The sequence below is a fragment of the Anas platyrhynchos genome, chromosome 3, assembly GCF_047663525.1.
Source record: "Anas platyrhynchos isolate ZD024472 breed Pekin duck chromosome 3, IASCAAS_PekinDuck_T2T, whole genome shotgun sequence".
In the NCBI taxonomy this organism is placed as follows: Eukaryota; Metazoa; Chordata; class Aves; order Anseriformes; family Anatidae; genus Anas; species Anas platyrhynchos.
In genome coordinates, this window is record NC_092589.1 from 89,290,538 (window position 1) to 89,307,807 (window position 17,270).

General features: G+C 34.1%; 1 protein-coding gene across 29 annotated transcripts in view; it reads right to left on the reverse strand.

Annotated features, from left to right (window-relative positions):
* Positions 1 to 17,270, reverse strand: part of RIMS1 (regulating synaptic membrane exocytosis 1) — a 318,971-nt gene that overhangs the window by 93,317 nt on the left and 208,384 nt on the right. For 8 of the 29 annotated variants that reach the window (XM_072036279.1, XM_072036278.1, XM_072036284.1 and 5 more), the window contains exons 19-20: positions 14,813 to 14,902; positions 1,308 to 1,379 (exon numbers count right to left, since the gene is read on the reverse strand). In XM_072036279.1, coding sequence (XP_071892380.1) covers positions 1,308 to 1,379; positions 14,813 to 14,902 — 162 coding nt within the window. Of the gene's footprint in view, positions 1 to 1,307; positions 1,380 to 3,543; positions 3,622 to 8,842; positions 8,927 to 14,812; positions 14,903 to 15,364; positions 15,479 to 15,788; positions 15,867 to 17,270 lie in introns of all 29 variants that reach the window. The other 21 variants (XR_011808513.1, XM_038176856.2, XM_072036282.1 and 18 more) reach the window with 7 other exon arrangements.

Sequence of the window (17,270 nt, forward strand, 5' to 3'; positions counted from 1 at the left end):
CAACACATTTAACTGTACAATTTGTATGGTTATCAACAACTGTGAGGCCATTGCAACCTCAGCCCCAGGGGCTTGGCTTGGCTTTCCTTACTCTTCAGAAGACAGAAGGAAAAAAAAAAAAAAAGGGAAAAAATGCTGATTGAAACACAGCAAGGATTTCAGCCAAAAGTCAGGGGATGTCTCTGGTGTAAACTGAAATAGAAACTGGGCTGTTGAAACAAGTGTAACCATTGCTTTTAGATTAGGAACAATAACCTGATCCTTGAAACAACAAAATAAAATATAAGTTGTGAATTTATTTTCTAGATAATGTGCATTTTCTTCAAAACCAGAAATGTCTCCATGTTCATGGAAGATTTTCAACCCTCACAATGTAAACAGATGTGTTCCTCTGCTCATCAAGATAATGTAGGTCCATTTCTAGCAAAGGCAGAATCTCAGTCCTCCTCACTGACCTTAGTTCAGCCAACACATGGGCTTAACTAGATAAACTCATAATTAAGTATGTATTCTTATTGTTCCCACTTTCTTTTCTTAAAAAAATAACATAACCTTTTACTACTATACTGTAAAAGCTAAAAGTTACAATGATAAAGCATGCACAAGCAAATTCAATGGTAGCGGAAGGTAAAGCCTCAGTGTTCTTAGTAACTTTATGTAATGACAGCTTACATTTTTTTTCAATAGGTGGAATTTAAATGTGGAATTTAGCAATTTTATAGAGTGAAACTACTATATTGGAATATAGATGTCTTTCCCCAGGTGAAATGCACATATGAAACTGTTATTTTTGTGCATATGTGGTTTCAGTTGCACTGTAGTTGTTAATTAACATTGGTACACTGTGCCTTGATGTTACTTATTCTTCATTTGCCATTTGATAAGAGACCTGTTGAATTATTAATCTGCTTACATATTTTCTCAACTTTAAAATTATTTTAAAATAGACAAGACTTTTGAAAAAAAAATCTGTGGTAAAACAAAAAGGGATTAGTACCACAATAATAAAACATTCTGCGTATGTCCAAGTTTCATCTTACAGAAATCAAGACAGTGGCAATGGGTCTCATATTTTTCATTACTAAATGTATGCACAGACAGTCTTTACCAGAAAAATGTCATATGTAGAGCAACACAGGAAGTAGTGATAATAATATAGATAATATAAATAATATTTTAAATTAAGGCAACATAGCTTTTGGTACTGTTACACAGCTTTTGCTTTAACAGTAGTATTAGTTGTATATTATGAACACCAGAATCAATTCAGTCATAACAGGTGTTTATTAATCATTCATCAATCCTACCTTTCTGTTTCAGTTGTGGAGCCTTTCCTAGTTTGTTTTTGGCTGCTATATCTTTCCACTTTTCTGGACTGCCTGTAAAATGACATGTCAGAAAAGAAATAAACAAAGAAGAAAAAGAATACAAAAAATATGAAGATTACATATTTACTAATGTATTGCAAAGGTAATAACAGTAACATTTGACAGATGGAAAAGTGACAACAAATTTTTTCATGAACAGGCTGGTGAGCTTGGGGTTTAAAGCACAAGGCTCTGATTAGCTTTGACTGAGCTGATGGTATGAAGGTTATGAGGTACCAAAACAGGGAGACATCATTAATCTTGACTGCATATGCAGCTAGCTCCCATTTTACAGCCCCTATCTGGTTAGACACAATGGGTCTCTCCTGACAGTAAGAAAAACAAACGCAGTGGAGACAACAGGAAAAAAAAAAGTTGCAGAAAGAACAAGTAATATTAAAATATAAACTTTAAAAATTGGTTTTAAATCTAAATTTCAAAATCAAAACAAATACTGCATCATATCAGATTTAACTAATGCTGTCAATTTATTAATAAAAACTTGGCTTATCAAAAATTTCATTCTATTAAAAATTGTTAAAGATTTTGAGAAATGGTTTAAAACATTTCTTTTTTTTCTGTAATCGATGCAAATAAGTTAAAAGTTTATTTCATTTCCTTACTTAGGTCATGGAAATCTCAGCAAGTCCTCTTTGTTCCAAAATTTCCATTACTATCCATGTTAGTACAAGCATTTACACATTAAAATTTACAATTTGAATCTCTGATAATCATCAGTGTTTGTTAGTCTTTCAGAATAAAAGTGCATATGAAGTTTCAGGAGTGGCCAAAAAAGTGGAGTGATGATTACTCATTGTTAGATCAGAAACAATGACAAACCCCAACTTGAACATTACACAGGAAAGATGACAAAGAAACATATAAGAAAGTCACAATCATATAATCAACCTCTATACCTAGACATAAAAAAATTACTGTGGGCAAAAAAGTAGGTAAAAATAATATTAAAGAATAAAGTTTTAATTTTAAACCTCAGTGGTTATGAAGATTAACCCAGTGTCTGAACTGGAAAATACCTCAACAGTCATAGTATCAAGTTATACCCAAAGAATATAATCACAGTGTATTTTCACTGTAATATTTGATTACCATTATATTGTGACACAGTATGAATCACAACAAAGGAAAAAATGCAGAAAAATAAAAAGACTTTTTTATTTTTTTTTTTATATATGAGCAGAGGTCACTACCTGATGCTTTCCAGTTTTAACAAGAATATACTTTCGTACAAAAAAAAAAAAAAAAAAGAATCCCTTAGAATAAAAATTTTAAACTCCCTTATCCTCAAGCAGCTTTCTCTAGATTTTTTTTTTTTTTTCTGGAGTATACTCCCTTTACTTTCTTCTTTTTTCTTTACCACATCGAGTACTAGGTGGATACAAAGGGAAACACACATTAAATGCTGCATATTTGACTAAGACATAAGGTGAGTGAAGTATTTGAATTTATGGTTAGATCCACCGAAGGCAGCATGATCTCCCAGATGATGGCTCGTCACTTTTTCTTTGGTTTGTTAGGGGACTTATTTTCCCCTTACTCCTTTACGTCACTTGCTTAGACTGTGGCATTAAGTGAAATGGAGAAAAAGTGACTATACTTTGTAGTATGGAAAAGCCAAGGGTAGGCATTGCTGTCCTGTGAAAAGTGGCAAAGTAATAAACAACAGTAGGGAGCCCAACATCATTATTTCTCTGCTCTCTGTGCTGTCACTGCAAGCAGCACACATTAGAAATACGTTTAAAATAACATCTTCCTTTCTGTTTCCTTCCTCTTGCTAAGATGATGCTGTCTGCATTCTGTATAGCTCAACAGCATGCTACAGCACGTGCAGTAGTGACTCAGCTTGAGCTCTATCTGGACACCGGTAGGTACATATTTACAGAAAGTTGTACTTCCATGCCTATATAAAATGCTCAGAGTGCACTGAGGATAAAAAGGACATTTATGTCATATTCAAATTTACCTCTTAAATGTAGTTTAAATGGAATGAAATATTATCTATGAACAATACATGCATACCATGTACTTAAATATATAAAGATAAAAAACCCTATGTGAAAGTATTAAGCAGAGCATATGAAGAAGATACTCGCAGTGTGTAACTATAACCAATACCTCATTTACTTGGAACTATGATTTGAGTAAATAAGGATACCTCTGTGCTGCTCCAGGTTTAGCACTTAGGTGGTCTACACTGTCCTGTTTTGGAATGCAAGACTCCAGCGTCCTTGTTCTTCACAAAATTTGGAAACATGGATGTGAATTTGGACAGAATGAGCAGAAACAGAGAGATGGTCACATGCAGTGAAGGTGGAGACATGCAGTCAAATATATAAACCAAAAGCATTAAGGCACTATCTGCTTGGTAAGGCTGTATTTCTCACTTCCCTTTCTGCTGACTTAATCCATGCACTTTAAAAGACTTTTAAAATAATTTTGAGACATGATATTAGAATAATTAGATATTAGAAACTAAGATGCAATTAAGTAAAGAATGAGAGTCACAACACATTTTTAAAAAGCATGTATGCATTACACAGTGAACAGGAACACTGCTGCTTAACAGCTGTCATTATCCTTCCTGAGAATAAATTTACAGTATGATACATTAAACTAATATATAAATCTATGTACATCTTCCCCTTAGGGGTTTGAAAAAAAAAAAAAAGATATTTTGCTATTACATTATAAAATTCTCCTGAAAACACAAGCAAATTTCATATATGTTGATATTCTATTACCAACTGTTCTACTACAGTCACAACTAACAATAACAATTCAATAGTAAATGCAGAATAACTTAGCAATTTAAAAAAATTGTGTTCAGGATATTTTTTAATTCCTATGTTATTTTCATTTATGTTGAAGCCATTAAAGAATGTCTGAATGTGTTCACAGCTTTCAATTTGGCATAGAAATTATTAGCATGTTGGTTTATTATTAGCTTGCTATGGCATATATCACATAAACATTTTCTTTTTCTTGATCAATATAAGTAAACTCAGCAAAATTTGCAGTGTACTAATAATCTAGGGTACATATTAAATTTGCATGTATTCCTCCAATATGTTGAGCAAATGCTAAAACTCTTTGTAAAGTCCTAAATGTACCAAATGTCATAACAAATCACTGATCAATAAATCATTACTCTATACACAGACAAGAACAATAGATATATTACATATACAGAAAAGCTATTCACAGTTTACGTGCAAAAGACACATGAGCCTCAAAACATTTATTGTTGTTGAGTATAAACAAAATCTACAGATAGAATGCAATAATATTCCTATCAAAATGAAAAATTACTATTCCTAGAGTGTCAAAATGACATTTTTATTACAAAAAAAAAAAAAAAAAAAAAAAAAAAAGAAAAGCCTGAAGTCATCAGAAATGTCACATTCAATAGTTCCTGATTTTCCTAAAGATTTCTGAAAGGCTGGATCTACGTGGTGTGTGAACTGGGAGGTCACAACTGCTCTCAAATCTTGGCAGCTCCTAACACTTGTTCCTAGCACTTCAGTTCATGTCTTGCAAAACTGATTCCATGATTTAAGTGGTACAGTGTTGCTGAAAGGATAGTAAATAATCATCCAGGACAAATTAGCCTGCCATTGGCAGTGCACAGCACACACAAGTTCTCTTTATGAACGTACCAGAAGTACCAGCCTGCTGCTTCAAGATGTACTCTTGTACATGTGTGCAACAGCTAAACCTACTTCTAATGAATTATTATTATTTCATGATTATTTCTCGTATATATATGAGAAATAATTTATAAAAGGCTTATTTTATCTAGTCTTGTTTGTCTGCTGAATTAATACAAGGACTTATCAAAAAGAACAATCTGAATAAAATTCCCACCTACCATTAAATGCTCAACTCTCATTCTCCTTGTTTTTAACTCTACTTATGATTTCACAGTCTCACAGTTCTCCAGTTACCAGAGTCTTTCACTTTAGAGAGACTTTCAAATTCTATTTTCTAGTATAAAAACAAACAAACAAACAAAAATCCTAACAATAAAGCTGGCAAATTCAAACCTAAAGCTATTCTATAAAAGGTCAAGACAAACACAATACTAACCAAACACTTGCTAACTCTTAACACTAAAATACAAGTATAACATCTTTTCAAGGTATATCATGTCACTTTTTCAGATACAGAAAGTGAATGATTTCCAGAATAACAATAATCTTGCCAAGATCTTTACTAAAATTTATATCATGAATAATTTTCAATAAATACCATGCTGTGAATACTGAATTTAAATGACCAAAATTAGAAATAATGCATAAGTCATATGTTTAAGAAATGTACTCAGGAATAGATCTTGATAGCACCCTATATGCAAATTGGACCAGTTTGTAAGATAATTCTGGAATGTACTCAAATGAAGTGTAAGATGACATCTGTCAAAGTCAATTAATCTGCGAAAATATGATCTGAAAGTGGTGATAAGCAGTTAGTTAGTTATCCCTGTTGATCCATCAGATACTCATTCCCTGACACCCACTACATCAGCTGTCAATTTGATAAAAGCACATAAAACACAAAAATGTCAGAACTGAGTGGTGCTGGCCAACTGTCAAATGAAGGTGTGGGAGATAATCAGAATGAAACTAAACTTAAAAGATAAGAATTTTCTACAAAGGTGAAGCACCTTTGATTCCCTCCTGCTACTCTAGGTAGCAGTGAAAGGTGGACTTTAAACATGGATTACTATAATTCATCTGCTGACAATCCTAACAGCAAAACTATGGTTTCTCTGGAACTGTGTAGAATGGCGTGCCTTGGGAAAGCCCTTTGCCATGTGGTCTGTGGCTGATGGCAGGAAAAAACACTTCACCTCAGAGGATGACCAAATGGCAAAGAAGGTTCAAATTCAAAAACATTACTTGAGCTCCACAAGGCTCACCTTTCTTTAGTTGACCTTTTTGCCTCTGGAATAGAGAAGTTAAAGTATTCCAGAGCAGTGAGCAAAACTATCTGTGCCAGTGTTAGCAACAGAGCTTGGAGCAGGGTTGTGCACCTGAACAGCAGCACAAAGGAAGGCCAGCCACTCCAGCCAGTAAGCCAGCTTCATCGGGGGCATTGGTGATAAAAGGAAGACTAGGGAAATTGTGGGCCCTCTCTGGAAGGAAATGGGAAACCTGGAAACCTGGGGTATGGAGAAGGCTGAGGTACTTAATGACTATTTTGCCTCAGTCTTCACTGACAGGAGCATCAGACACATGGCCCAGGCCTCAGAAGGCAAAGACAGGGACTGAAAGAATGATGAACTGCCCAGTGTAGGAGAAGATCAAATCTGAGTTCATTTTAGGAGCCTGAAGGTCAAGTCCATGGGACCTGATGAGACACATCCATGGGTCCTGAAGGAACTGGTGGATGTAGTTGCTAAGCCATCATCCACCATATTTGAGAAGTCGTAGCATTCCAGTTTTCTGTTTGATTAGAAGAGGGAAGTTTCTGCTGATTAGAAGAGAAACATAACCCCCATTTTTAGAAAGGGAAAAAAGGAAGACCCAGGGAACTACAGGCCAGTCACTCTCACCTCTGTGCCTGGCAAGATCATGGATCAGGTCCTCCTGGAACCTATGATGATCTTTAAGGTCCCTTCCATCCCAAACCATTCTATGATTCTGTGATTCTAAACTGTGCATTTTGGGTATGCAATGAGAAAAGTCCAATGTTCTTGTAACTTCTGCTAATCAGGGGGAAGTTCATCTGTGAGGCTGCAAAATCATCAGGATTGGGGTTAATCTAAACTGTTTCTAGGTTCATCATTGGCTGCATCACTGGGTGACTAGATTATCCACAAGACTTCCGACCACATAAAAGCACTGATTTCACAAAGAAAATTAGACTGCTTTTTCTCTGACTCAGAAACTTGCCAATAACATAGTCTACATTTCCAGATGCTTTACTGCAATATGTTTACTAAGAGGTATTAGACAATTTCAGCCTTTAATACATTTGCAGAACTTTGGCTGACATCAAAAAGGCTCACAATTCTGCATTAAGAATGGCAGCATTCAGATGAAAACCTAATTTCATTGATATATGATTATGATTTAATTCTAATCAAATCAATGACAATTAGGTTTTATCATCATCTGATCCATTGAGTCAAAAACAGTCTTTCCATCAACTTGAAAAATGTGAAGAGAAATTAGTTTTTAAATGCTCCAAACATATAAAGTACATTTGTAAGCTGTTAATAGCTATCCCATAAGAGGGCTTAATATTAATGTTGGTAAAATACCTAGAAATGCCTTATCTGTAAAAAGGCCAATTTTGAAATAGCCTTTCACAAGTTTAATTCTATATTTTTTAATTTCTCTAGTACAAAGAGAAGTGTTATGCAAACACAGTTACAAGTTTCACACTCTCTACGGCTTGTATTGGCAGAATATACCCCATATCAAGCAAACAAGATAAATTATAGGAGAAATGTAACTACTACTACTAAACATATTCTTAAGCAGAACAAAACCACTTGCACTTAAAGTAACTGAAAAAGTTTTACCCATGTATCTGCCTCACAGTTTTAAGAGCAACTTCATAAGAGTTTACTGATACAGAGGTTATTTGCACAAAACATCTGCATCCTTTCATTTACTGTAACACAAAAATTGTTACAGTAGTTAATGGGCAAATGTCAAATTTACATTTCAGTAAAAATACGATGTGTGGTTAAAAATAATATAGATTTATCAGGAAAAAAGATACAAAAAATTACTACTGTCAAAACAATGGAACATCAAAACTAATTAGAGTAGAAAGCTCATAACAAGAAAAAAAAATAAAGAAAGGTACTTCTATTAATCATAGTTCGTATTCAACATTAACGTGTATTTAAAGATCTGGTGGTTTTAACAAAACCTACCTTGTTAGGAAAACCTGTTCCATTACGACCATCCTAATTTAGGACAGAATTTAAGAACACTACCAATTTTACATACATTAACTAGTAAGTATTACCGAAACTTCCAACAATTCCAACATATCATGGCTCTTTTTTTTTTTTTTTTGTTAAACAACAACAACAACAAAAAGCACAATAAAAATTAAAATAGACACCTAAAAAAAACAACAGGCTCTACAACAGGTATATTATCATATTATAAAGCACCACAGAGAAAATGCCATCACCATTTACAGAAGCAGGAAAAAATAGACTGACGAACATTAAGAGATGATGTTCAGTGGTATTAGCCATCTTATTAAATGGCTTGTAACTGCTCAGGCAAACAGAAAATTTTTACTTCCTAGGTGCTTTATAACAGTTCAACAAAATGCAGAGATGATACCTAAAGCTGCTATTTTATTTTGGGCTTCTGGAGTTTAAAGGTCTCTCTCTATACACATGCATACTTTTAAATTTTAGTGTACTCCTCTGAGAGTGCAAGATGCAGTAAGCCACTTTTTGACTGGGAGGAGTTGCCTAGTACCTGTCATCCTCCGGAGATGCATGCTCGATATGAATCCTGGGACTAGTAGGTCGTCTCCTCTCTAGGGAGGGGGACCATCTACCCCTGTTTGCCCGTTCAATAAAACAGGAAAAAAACAGGATATTTAGTTCATGATATAATTAAATATAAGCAATTTGGGACTGGAAAAATACCCCAAAAAGTAATGAAAGTGTGTAATTTAATTATTTTTTCTGTTTTCTAATTTCCTGGTATACTATTCTTACGGCTGCTTACTGCACAACTATTTCAGCTGAAACAAAGAAAATGTGCTACCAAAGAAGCAGAATTTCAACTAATTTAAAACTTTCATGCAGTGCACCATAAGGTTTCAAATGTTCTCCAAAGCTAGACTATCTAAAAGCCTATCATCTCCATATAAAATTGTAATTCTAGAAGCTTTGCAAAGACTGAATTTTCTATTGACTGCTAGCTGGCATATTGTTAAGCTAATCTCTCCTAACTCTTTGTACTGAAAATGCATCCTTGGTAAAAATGTGGGACTGTGAATTATATGAAAAATTCTGAGGCATAAAGTGACCATTTTCTGGAACACACAGAGAGAGTCATTCTCTGTTCCATTCATCTGCTTATAGAAATGTCTTGCTCTGACTGTAATGGATGTACTGTATGCCTACTAATAAGAAATTCTGCATATTTTAAGAGCTATACTTTTGAGTAAACTATATATATATCACAAAAGTGATTTAACCACAACCACCTGAGGCAATTGTTTCTTCATATTCTGTTCCCTTTGAAGTTTTCCTAGCAGCAGCACATATGTCATTTCAGCACCAAAGTAGTGCTGAACAAACCAGAGTTCAAGTTTTAGAGCAGTATGGCAGCACTGATTACTTACCAATACAGTTCTCTTGCAGAATCAGAAAGATTAAAAGGTTAAGGTTGCACATATTTGTGTTAATTTTCTGATAATTTCTCAGTATCCCTGCAGCACGACAGCAGATTGTTATATAGGTAAATTAAAAAATAAAAAATAAAAAGTAGTCAAGATTGTGAATGAATAGTAGTGTCTTATGTGATTTTTTTTTTCTTTAAAAATCTCATTTTGTCTGGAGACAGGAGTTGGACTCAATGATCCTTGTGGGTCCCTTCCAACTCAGGATACTCTGTGATTCTGTGATTTTATTTACAATTTTATATACATAGTATACTAAAGACTGACATTTTTGTGTATTTTGATGTAATGTTATGTGGTTGTAAGAGTGTATGTGTAACAATTTAGAAAAATCAAAAAATACTGATTAATTTACAAAAACAGCAAACATTTATGTAAACACTGCATAAATATGTAATATTCACTTTCTGAGGCATCCTTCCAGTCCATATAATAAGGAAAAGGGTTTGATTTATGGAACATGCAAATAACAAAGCTTTCAAGGAGATTAGCATCACTTGAACATTGAGGTAGATCAGAAGTTTCAAGAAAAAATAGGTTGTAAGCAGTTAGTTTATTTTTCTCTCCAAAGCAAGAGTTAAAGAAAATGTTAATGCATCAGTGCACTCAAAGCCCTTAATATGCTGATATCCACTACAAGTATCAAATAGCATTTGATAGAATTAACTACATCATGCAGTATGAACTTTGAGAACATGCTCTTTCACCAAATTTTTAATGACTGTGAGCAGACAATGCAGACAAACATGCAATAACCTATTCCTTTACATGTTTGAAAATAACTGAAAACACAATGCATTATATACCTAATGCAAGCAGTTATTTTACTGTACATAATTTTAAATGTAAATAATGACGATCAACATTGCTGTTACAGACATGCAATATAAATGCCTTAACGCTTCAGACTTACTAAAAAAAATACAAAAATTAACATTACATCAGAACCGGTCTTAACTGGATCAAATGACAGTTCTAACTGTTCTGTTATCTACTTATAAGTAGCTAATAGACAATTGTTCAGCTTTGTATCCTGTTTGGGTGGTAATGAACAGCAGATATTAAAAACCCTAGAGATCTCTGAAATATTTTAAGTCTTACTTCAGTGAATCACCTCAGAGTGAATCTAACAGAGTTTGGCCACATTTTGCAGACATGCAGACAGTCTTACATGAACTCATCACCAGGCTGTGCTCTTCAGTTTTACTTGCTCACAAGTCCTCTACCTAAACTTCTCAGGATCAAAGCATACAACCATTCCCAATCTGTACCACTGATTTTGTGCTAACTGCTATTACAATAATTTCTTTCAATATAAGAAACTCATGTCAATAAGCCACACTTCATATTATTAAGTAACGATTACTACAATCTTAAATATCACTAGATAATCTAGGGAAGATGCTACAATGACGAGAAAGCACAGCTGAATTGGTTTTGGACAGTGCATATAAGTCCTGTGCCTATGAGTTTTCCTCAGTTGAGGCTAGTGTTTGCACACAGATGATGCTGTTTTAGGACATGATACATAATTACACAGAAAAAAACACAGAGATTTTGAGCCACAGTGAAGAAGACAACGAAAAATCACACTACAGAAAGTAGTGGCAGCAAAAACTTTTCATGGCTTTACAGAGTAACTATGTCTATCTTATAAACTAACATGTCTTGTAAATCATCACAAACCTCAACAAGATGATTATTTTGACCAAAAAACTAGGGATAGGTCAAAAGAAATAAAAAATAAATAAAAAAAAATAATCATGGTGCAACTGAATTGGTAAGGCCTGGACCTTTTTGAATGTCCTAGTATACACCATGTCAAAAAGAAAGATATGAAGGGTTAGGTTCAGTATCAAACTATTTCATTTAATGAAAATAGTTTGCCTGTATCAGGGCAAGGTCAGTTTGCCAGTCAAATCATGAAGACTTTCCTTGCTCAAGTGACATAGCTTACAGAAGGAGAAGAGGAATTTTTTGTTTGTTTTTAGTGCAACAAGACATGTATTTTCCTGAATTATATATATTGCTAAAAGTACTTTTCTGCAGGTGTTTGTGGATCAACACAACTTTTATTGACACAGCAACATCTTAAAAAATAATTATTCCAATCATTTCAAATGACAAAAATTATGGTTTTTGGAATTTAAGTGTTTTCACTGAATAATTAACATGGAGAAATAGAACTCTATGGTCAGTCAGCATCATTTTGTTAAAAAAAAGTCAAGTGGACCACTTTATCTCTTGATCTCAAATACAATTTAATTTATACCCTCTCAGGCAAAAGGTTGAGCAAAATGGGTAGAAAGAATTTTCCACTGGTAAGTATACTTAAAATTTTGTTCAAGAAAAGATATAGTTCCACATTTAGAATTCTATTTGTATATTTTGAGGGTTTAAAGCCTACATTTAAAATAAAATCTACAACTCCATTCTGTGAATAAAAAAAGAAGCCACAAAAACAATTAACAGTACCTTCAACATAGGTCCTCTTACACATACACCGATTAAAAAGTAGTGCTTTACAAATTAGACTTCACAAAACCCTAGTGTTTCTCTTTGCTACAAGCAGGACCAACTACACCTGGTTGCATAATCTCTTCTTGAGGAGTCTCCAGCAATAAAGGCTAGACAACCTTTTCCAGATCATCTATCAGAGTGTTTCATTACACTTGCTTTCCAAAAGCTTTTCCTAAAAGCTTTGTGAACCTGTAACATCAATGAACGTGTCTTACTGTAATTTAAGTACCTTATCTAATCTTGCTCAGCACAGACATAAATGTTTTCTACATTCCTTGAACTTAATTCCTGTTCTTCAAACTAGACTCCTCTATCATTACATGCAACTGACAACTAATCTTACACTCTTACACTAAAGTGTTAGCACACACATTCAACAGTGGAGTAGTAAATCTTCTAAAATTAGTATACCCCCAAACTAAAATATTAAATTGGTGATTTAGTTGTTGGTGTTTGTTTTTTTTTTAAATGTAGTATGTTCCTCCACAAATCGGACTACATTAGGGAGGAAAACAAAACAAAACAAAGCAACAACTATGTCTAAATTAAAAATAAAAAATCCTGTCATTAGTCCTCTGACAAAGCCATATATCTTTTTATTTGCCACAAAACCATCATGGAAATACAAAACATGAATTTCATAAAAAAGAGTTTTCTGCACACCATGAAGGACCCCAAGTCAAAAGCAATTTTTTAGTCACTCTCTAAGTGACTAAAGGACTTATAAAGCAAAAATGTAAAAGTTTCAGAGATAGACATATATTCCGGATCAGGATCAGAGACAATTTGGCAAAACCTAGTGCTTAGTAGAAGCAGAGGCCACTAACATAGACTAAACACTTCTCTTTATGAGCAGCACATGAAAAATGCTGCTGATTCTATTTGGTGCCTAGTGGGCAGAAGTTGCTGAGATGAATCATAAAGACACAATAGACATAGTTAACATCCGTGACAGATTTAGATTTCAGTATGTAATTTTAACTATGATATTTTACAGTTGCCAACTACCATTTCTTTGAATATTCAGCTTGATGTCTGGCATCTTGAAATGAAACTACTAAACATACACTGCTTATATCCATATATTGTTGCATTAAATAGCTGCTTACAGATGAATACAACTGCATATATCTATCACACATAGTAATATGATACTACTATAAATTTTATAAAAAATCTAGAATGGCATCCTGTGTTTTGCTGGGGGCGGCCTCATTTCTGTCAAAATTTTTGTTTTGGACAACCAGGTACATATGAGATATGATATTATGATATCTTGTGCTTTATCTTAAAAAGGAATGAACTAGTGAAGATCTAGTTGAGATATATCAGCAGGACATGAGTCAGTCCTATCCAACAAGAGCACAGCTTGAGAACAGCACAGTTCCAGTCAAGGAGCATCAGGAAGGGAGGGAGGAGGGAAAGGGAAATTCCCCAAATACACACACACACACACACACGCACACAAAAAAAAAATAAAAAAATAAAAAAAAAGAGAGAGAAACCTTGTCTCAAAGAAAAAAGTAAGTTCTCACAGCCTTTCTTCACAGGTCCTCTCCCACAATAACGTAAATGATGCAACAGCTTTCATTACCATACTGTGGGTTGACTGACACAGCAATTTCACATAATTAGCCACCATATTTGTGATACACTGAACTGCTGAAATTGTAATTGTGCCATAGTCCATGGCAACCTATTGCCTTTAGCAAAGCTAAAATCTCCCCCTAAAACAGTATAATTTTTAGCCAAAAAACAGCAGGTGATGAAAAATTCCCTCGTGGAACAATCCCATCTGCCAAACACACCAACAGTATTTAGTTCAGCTAAGATTTTGAAGCAAGTTTTTGTAATATTAGAGATCAGAAAATAAAATATAATGCCTACACAATAGAAGTGACACAACAATATTTCATTTAAACTGCAAACATATCTTCTTAAGACTTATGTGAGCCTTAATATAATGTCACAGAGTGAAAAGAAATCTCAATGCAGTGACTTGCCTTGTAATTGCAAAAGCAGATGCAGCAGATTAGATTAAAGAAGCAATGAAGTTTGGCTGGATGTCTTACAGAAAATACATTGCTAGACAAACTACAGTTCAGGTTTGAAATATGAGTTTTGTCACATAATTTATAAATTATGTCACCACCTTTTTAGCAGTCCACAAAGCAGGCAAGAAATAAATGTAATACTTTTTAGCAAATGGTGATGAAGATTAACAATCAAGTGGTACTTCATCAAAATACTTAACACTGCAATGTTATTATCAGCATACTGAGGACTTCTGCAAACAATGACATCAGCTTGAACTAAAACAAGGAAAGAAGCCAGAAGCAGTTATAAGCTCCAAGACACAATTTACACGACATACATGAATATAGGAGCAAAAATGTCTACAAATACCAAAGCAGACATGAATGTACAGGAACGTAGAGTACTCATATAAAGAAAACCAAAACTGATAAAAATCACCAGCACAGATGACAAGAAATTCATAAGTTTTTATTTTATACCTTTCTCGTTCTGGTGAATGCAAACTAGTATCTGGTCTCAAGCAGTTGGTACTAGCACTCCTAGCCCTGTCAAGGGAGGGCTGTAGTTCACTAGTGCCAGTGCATTGCATCCAATGGTAGAAGAGAAAGAAAAAGAAAACAAAGAAAGGAATACAATGTTAGATATTAACTCATAAAATAATGCTCTCTTTACAGAAAATGTAGAATCACAATGATTTAATTAAGGAAAACATAAAAGAGCTGACTGGATGACAGTGCCAAGATTTGTTTAGAAAATAAAACCAAATAAAAGACTGCTATATTTTTTTTTTTTTTGTAAGACTGTTGAAATGTTTAAAACTGAATGAGACAGAACAACGTCCACTTGTAAGAATGTGGAATGAGAAATACCAATCAATCAAAATCCTTATTAAAAGAGGTAAATCTTAAGCCAATATAAAAGGATGTGATACACTGCATATGATGTGAAATCACTTTACAATGAAGCTCATTTAGTTTATAAATCCATATTAAATACCAAACAGGAGAGGTGATTAACCCTCAGTTTCTTACCTAACCAGGAGGTCATCTCCAAATTTCGGTATTCGTGAATTAAGGCAATCACGAAGGAGAGAAATATCCTGTCTAATCACTGATTTGGTCTTAGCACATGCAGGAAGAGTTGAGCTTTGTAAATTAAAATCATTTAAACAAAGTGAAAATAAATTTGACATGTAAGCAAAATTACATACATAAACAAAAGAAAGTAACAAGGAAAAAACATGCAACATACAATGTTAACCGTAAAGAAAACTACCTTATGGAAAGTCTTTTATATGTAGGGGTTAATTTAGACAATATGAAGTTATTTTAGGATTATGTCCCTTAGCTCTCAGTTACCAAAAGTATATGAAAAACTAATTTATTTTATAAAGCAAGACTATTTATTCCCCAAGAAGTCACTAACTACTTAAAGGGGACTCTAAATACTTCTTACCTGTATAAGTTCCAATTAGTACCATTTTCTAGTAAAGGCATCTTGGGTGGTAATGTTTTATAGTGCCTAACAGAACTTCTTGAATGTGGTAGAACAGAAAAGAAAAGAGAAAAACATAAAAACATGCCAAAAATAAAAAGATAGATAAAAGTAAGGCAAGATTGACCAGAACTTAAAATAAATGCACAATATTTTACTATATTTATTAGCTGCATGAGTAGATTTCTCAATATATGTTCTCAGTTCTACTACCATGATAGCTATCTGGGGGACAAATTTTTGTGATTACACTTCCGTTAAAACAGCCCATGAATTCATGACAATACTAGTACAGCTTAGATTTTGTACTTGTAATGAAAGTAATCTAAATTCCTTCTATTGACATTTTCAATCAAAGTATACAAGCTTTCGTAAAGGATTAGGCTGCTGTTTATTTCTCTTGGTAATGCTTTATTTAGATATACAGAGACTTTAACTGAGACAAGCTTCCAAAGTCAAGCATGAAATGCTTGCTAAAAAAGTGATACCACAACGTCAGTTATAGATGTATTAGCAACTGGCATTTCTGAATATTGAAGTCTTTTAGAAGCGGTGTATCAGCTTCAAAATCTAATTAATTGTTATTAATAATCACAAGCTACTTAAAAAGCAGGAAGATCTACTACATCAGCCAGCATTGCAGCTCTCCATGCTGTATGACAACCGTCTGATACCATCACTCGTAGTACATGAGATTTTAGAACAGGAAACTTTTACTACCCAAGCAAACAAGGGAGAAATGTAAAGGCAGACAGTGCCTGACTAATGGGAATCATAACATTCAATGGTTCAGGTTTAAAAAATTTTCCATTTACCCAACCAGGCCACAGCTGTGGTGCTATTAGCAGAAGGGCCTGCAGCCTTAAGGAGTTTGCCAGCTTCAGGAGCAGTCTGTCCCAACAGGGCATTTTGATTCCTACTGGGACTTGGACCTCAGCACAGCAGATCAAAATTACAAACCTGGCTAAATCATAATCAGATAAAACAACTGTCTTTCTGGGAACCCTACTATTCGTAAAAGCCTGAGAAGGCAACAGAGGAGCTCCTGCTGACCACTCCTGCTGTACAGGTTTAGCTGTCATCACTGCTGACTAGCAGGGATCACTGTGATGTTGCAAAGCTGGAGTAAAGGTATGGTTATTAATCATATTGATTCTATCATAGTAGCAGAGTATGAGTACTAGGTGTGAGCTAAGACATGGACTGTGACTTTTCCCTGGTCTAAGGCATAGGTGCATTTTCCTTTCACTGTATCACTGTATCTGGTCTAAGTCAATAATCATGTACAGATGGTCAGGATGGACAGCTAGGAATAACACTGTAAACTGGTGAAGCAAACTAACCATAAATCTTGACTTTGTAGCTTGGACCATCTCATATTAATATTTCTTTCACGTAATATGAAACACTTAACACTTATATCCCATTTTATGCTGAAGCTGT